The sequence below is a fragment of the Dendrobates tinctorius genome, unplaced genomic scaffold (genome assembly GCF_039654945.1).
Source record: "Dendrobates tinctorius isolate UK_male_01 unplaced genomic scaffold, ASM3965494v1 ptg000120l, whole genome shotgun sequence".
Classification (NCBI taxonomy): domain Eukaryota; kingdom Metazoa; phylum Chordata; class Amphibia; order Anura; family Dendrobatidae; genus Dendrobates; species Dendrobates tinctorius.
This window is the reverse complement of record NW_027361788.1, coordinates 9,574,239-9,580,038: the sequence shown is the minus strand read 5'-3', so window position 1 is coordinate 9,580,038 and position 5,800 is coordinate 9,574,239. Positions and strand designations below refer to the sequence as shown.

The 5,800-nt window shown below is 44.2% G+C and overlaps 1 protein-coding gene across 1 annotated transcript; it reads right to left on the bottom strand.

Annotated features, from left to right (window-relative positions):
• Positions 1 to 889: 889 nt before the first annotated feature.
• On the bottom strand, positions 890 to 5,506 carry RPL35 (ribosomal protein L35). The gene is made up of 4 exons (XM_073590721.1): positions 5,358 to 5,506; positions 3,448 to 3,584; positions 2,926 to 3,007; positions 890 to 1,075 (listed from the first exon to the last, which is right to left on the bottom strand). The coding sequence occupies exons 1-4, from the start codon at positions 5,358 to 5,360 to the stop codon at positions 926 to 928; spliced, it is 372 nt and encodes a 123-aa protein (XP_073446822.1). The 5' UTR covers positions 5,361 to 5,506; the 3' UTR covers positions 890 to 925.
• Positions 5,507 to 5,800: the final 294 nt, after the last annotated feature.

Sequence of the window (5,800 nt, the reverse complement as noted above, 5' to 3'; positions counted from 1 at the left end):
TACAGCTGCGGTCCCACAATGACTTTGTCAAGTTTTTAATGTTGCACATTTTTTTTTTTTTTTATTATAAATATATATATATAAAAACGTCTAATGACTGGTAGAAGTCCCCATCATAAAGCAGCACTCTCCAAGCAAAAATGGTCTACGAGAGGCCATGTTCACAATAGCGTATTTTTCAGTCCGTAAAAGAAACCTGGAATCAAACACGGCACTATGACCAATATTATTCAATTAACTCCCCACACCCCACCATGGATCGAATCTGCAAATGAAGAAATAAAACAAAAATTATTTGCTACTTGAGCGAGTTGGATAACACTCACTCATTCAAGTCTATGGGTGCCAAAAGAAATAAACACAATTGGATCCCAGTTGAATCAACCATACGGCATCTGACTTTTACCAATACACTGCAATCCTTTAGCATAGGAAGCTATTTGTCTTGTAAATTTAAATAACTGCTGCATAAAAAAAAAATGTCATGGATAATTTAAATGAAAATCAGATGTCTTTTCTAGATTAAAATATTTTACACACTTGTGTGAACTTAGCCAGAAAAAAAAAAAAAAAAAAAAAAAAAAGTATAGGCCCAAGATGTACAAAGAAAAAAAAAAAAAAAAATTCTTAAATGGTAAGTGGACAGCTGATAAATGCCCAATCCCCAAGCAGCATGCATCAGACACTGGTACCATCATTCCAGCGAGGCATATCTGACTCAAATGCTGGCCGGGGACTGCACAGAATAGTCGGACAGGTGGATCACAAGCAGCTTCTCCCCACCCGCTGCCCTGGAGTGACAAGTCTCCCCGTGCATGCGTGTATAGAGCATGTATCAGCTGTCGCATTCCCTTCCCCTTTATATAGTAGGTCAATGAAAAACACCAGATAATTTACCCAAAAGAGTTTATTCAGTACATGAGACTTAAGCCTTAACAGCAAACTTGCGTACGGCGTACAAACGGTCTTTTCTTTGCCGTTTCTTGGTCCTCAGAGACTCTTCGTGCTTGTTCAGTCTGCGCCTCAGGGCCCTGGTCTTCTTTGGCCTCAGATCCAAAGGCTTGTACTTCTTGCCCTGGAGAGAGAAGGTACACTTGTTATAGTCCTGGCTATTACATCTGGAAGAGGCAACCAGCAGCCAGTAACTGGCTAGCCATTACACACAAGACTGCAATACTCGTGGTATAAGAACATCTCACATTGCTTTCCCGGCTTCTTTCTGACTAGGCATCTCACCCCGTAGGATTACACTGCCTCCTGTATCATGTATAGAGATTTATATGTATCCACCAGGAAGCTAAGCCAACTATTCATAGCTGGACATGAGCTACCCGGGGGGAAAATTACTATAGCAAGAACATATTCACACTGCAGCCATGGCAGGGCCCAGTGCTGGGTGATAGTCTTGCAGGATGCAGACCTTAAGCAGCACTTCAGTGAAATCCTCACTACCAAACCAGCTAAAATGTAGATGCATCATTTCTGTTAGAGGTTCTTATAAGTTCAAATCCTGCTGCATTTTTGCAACAGGAGAAGTGTCATTATATAAAACATTTCCTGCAAATTATTTCATGTTATACAACCATCAGGTGGTCTATAAAAAAAGGTTGTGTAGCGGTGATAACTTCCAAAAAAAAATTGATTTGATAGCACATGACATGGGCCGGCCAATTGTGTATGTGTCCCAGCAGGCATGTGTAGATGCAATGTAATCGGCACCTCTTAATGAAGATCCACTGCCACTCTTTGAATAATTACAGATGTGCAGGACCCGGCCGCTGACAGGATAGCTGACCTACAGCTGTGCAGCCCCACAACTGATCCCATCCGGCCGCAGAGAACAGATGGCCAGTGGGAATGACAGCTGTCTCAAACCCCAATCTGATATTGATGACCTATCCCAAGAATAGAAAAATAAATACACTAAAACAGACCCTCCTACGATTTACAATTGTTGTTAATAGAAGGGTCTTTTTAGTGTTTATTACCCTAAGGATAGGCCATCAATATAACATTAGCATAAATGGCAGCTATGTTAAGCTCCCGGGCGCCCATCCACACTGAGATGCCTTTACATAGCCTGCATTATTCTGATTTGCACTTTTGGCCAAAATAGTGCACAATGCTATTTTTTCCCCACACAATCGAGCTTATAATGGGTCTGTGCGCTCTCCGCTGTATACAGCACACACACTTATGTGAACGAGATGTTAGCACTCCTGAAGCGCCAGTCCTCACAGCCCCCAACTGATCATGTATTCAGTATTTCCTTAGTGTTACCCATGTGAGAAAGTTGTAACAGAAGCATCAGAAATTGGCAAAAAAATAGTCATTCACCTAAATAGGGTTGTTTTGGCAGCATGTGGACAGATTATCAGCAAGATAGAGATATATATATATATATCTGGCACAAATTTTTGCCACGTATGAACTTTCCCTTGGTTCTCATCGAACAGGGAAACAGGTTGCATACGTCATATCTAGTGATGAGTGAGTATACTCGTTGCTCGCATTTTCGCGAGCATGCTCAGGTGACCGAGTATTTTGGCGTGCTCGGAGATTTAGTTTTCATTGCCTCAGCTGCTGGACAGCCTGAATGCATGTGGGAATTCCCTAACAAACAGGCAATCCCCACATGTATTCAGCCTGTCCAGCAGTAGCAAATCATGCTGCCTCGGCGGCAGAAACTACATCTCCGAGCACGCCAAAATACCCGGAGGACACCCAAGCATGCTCGGAAAAACCAGAGCAACGAGTATACTCACTCATCACTAGTCATATCCAGTAATGGCTGCTCACACTTGGGCTTCCTACAAACATTATTCGTCAAATATATATATTTCTGGATAGGAAACAATTGGGAGAAAAGTTAAAGTTGGGTCTGCGTACAGGACACCTTCTCGAAGAGCAGCTCCGATTACTTACTTTGTAGAACTTCCTCAAGTTTTCTTTTTGTGTCTGATTGATCACGGTCAGGACTCTGGCGATGGACTTCCGGACAACGCGGCTGAGGGGAACAAGAACAGGCGATGAAGACAGAATAAGGAACAAATTGCTCAAGATACCGTTCACCACCTTGTCTATGAGAAAACAATTCTGACTTGTAGCTCAGTTGCTGGTGGGATGTGGGATGGTGGGTTGTGGTGGGATGGGGATACCCCTATGAAGGTTTATATGGATGCCAAAAGTGTCCGATAGGAGCAGCACTTATGGATAACGGGGAAGGGTGACTCAGGATGACCACGTGACCCACTCTTTCCCATCACTTAAAAGATTACACAACTCCCATAAAGCCACAGACTTGTGCTTCCACCCAACGAAGCAAGAAGAGGATAGAGGGGGGACTCGCACCACTGTAGTATCTGCACCTATCAAGACATTTATAGCATATAGTGTCACATTGCGCCCCTTCTGGTGGCCATTAATGTCTTGGCTGAATATACTCACATCTTGGACAGCTTGGACGCGGCGCCGCCTGTCACCTTGGCTACTCTCAGCTGGGACAGCTCCACTTTCAGATCATCCAGCTGTTTCAGCAGCTCTTCCTTCTTCTTGCCGCGCAGGTCTCGGGCCTTGATTTTTGCCTATTTACAATGAGATAAGTAGATTACCTTCCCGCTGTGTGTATCAGCCACATATCAGATTCTATACAAGGTTCAGGTCCGCCTCATATGTTCTCACTTTTAGGGCTCATCCACAAGCATTTTTCTACTTTCCATATGGATTCCAGTATCCCCTACATGGAGATCTAAAATCTAATCTGCGATAAGTCAAAGTGCATCAATTCCTGTTGTCATTTTTTACCTCTTCTAATATAGCCCACGAGAATTTGAAACAGATTATTCCCATCACTGGTGAACAATACCCTTGTGGCTGCCAGTCATGGTGCAAAACAATTCGCAAGACCCAGACTATCGGCAATCCATAGTCACTGGATGGGAACCCTTAGGACCACCTTTTACCTCCTGACAACTGTAGCTCCCATTCCCATCTCCAGGACTTTTCACGTGCTGCACCAATTTTTTGGAATGCACTACCCAGGTTAATACGATTAATCCCCAATCACAGTTTTAAGCATGCCCAAAAAACGCATTTGTTCAGACTGGCCTACCGCCTCAAAGCATTAACCTAACTATCCTTGTGTGGCCCATTCAAGAGTTTTACCATAACCAGGTTCCTCGCATCATGTTCTCACTTGCTTTATGCATTTAATAGCCCTCTGTGTCTGTACTGTTACATAGTTAGGCTGTTAACTGGTTCATGCAGCATCACAGGAACACCCGATTCTTACACTATGGCTGGTCTGAACAATAAAAGCAATTGTTACCACCCACCTTCCGTGTCTACCTCTTTCCTCAGACTGTAAGCTTGCGAGCAGGGCCCTCATTCCTCTTGGTATCGGTTATGATCTATGTGTTTATTGTTATGCTGTAATGTCTATCGTCTGTACAAGTCCCCTCTAATGTAAAGTGCTGCGGAATATGTCGGCGCTATAGAAATAATAAATCATCTAGGAAAATAAACCAGCATGTGAGTGATATATCTGAAATATCAGACTTTGCTGGCACTGTAAAACAGCTTAAAATTTGCACACAAAAAAAAGAGCTACAAAAAAAAGAGCTACAAAAAACAAAGTGTGAACATAGCCTAAATCGGCAATAGATCAAATGGGAATTTCCTGATATTTCGGGTATGTGGAGCCTGGCAGGGACCTGCAGCAGGGAAAGGGGGATCAGTGAGGGTAAGTAATGCTCAGCTTTTATCAGCTGGACAACCTCTTTAAGACGCACATCTCTAAGCAATCATGGCTGCCAAGATCTCTGCTCATCTGTCCTCTCAGGGCCTTAGTTCTGTAACACTCCAGTAGTTATGAAACTACAGCTCCCATGCTGCAGCAGCATGCTAGGACTTGTAGTTTTTGCCCTGCTGGAGGGACACTGCTCTGGCCTGTAAAGGATCTTAGTAAAACTTTAGAGCAGCAGCACCTGCAGTCCAGATCACGGTACGTTTTATCAGCCATTAGGCTGGGATGTGAAAGAGGAGGCAGAAATGTCTCCCCAACATGTATGATAACGTGCACTGTGCCTTTAAGGAAGCTCACTCAGATAAACAACGAGTCAGGACGAGACCATTCCACAGCCGGAGTAACAGCCCGGCCGGCCATACCACTACACAAGCAGGAGAGGGGACGATTACAAACACATTTATTCGCCCTGTCCCTTCCCGCACTGACACAATACCGCCCCGCACACAGGCTCCACACTCTCCGGTACACGATAACCAAACATAAACCGTGACCAGAAAGCTGAAACCGCAGGATGTCACCGGATTACACCGCACAAGCGCTCACTACTCACCATCGTCGCCGCTGGCCGCCAGAGGAAAGGGAGGGGTCACCAGGCAGAGGAGTACTTCCGGGTAACGGGCGGCTCCACTGTGCTGATTCCAAGGGGGGGGGGACGGTGTGTGTCTAATGGAACAGTCCATTCAGTGCCGTCTGTGGCTGGGATCATTGTGTATTACTGTCTGCTTGTTATGCTTATTTTTTTTATTCCCAAATATCCAAACCCGACTACTAAAATAAAAATGTTCCTTCCACTAAAGATATATATATATATATATACATACATATATATATATATATATTACAGGGACGAACTGGCACTGAAATTCAGCCCTGGCTTTGTAAATCACACAGGCCCATGGTGTTCCCACCCCCAAGCACCAGATGGGTATATATTAGGCTGGTTTCGCACTGCGCACCTATACTTAACATGACGTGCGCATGGTCTTGCGCATA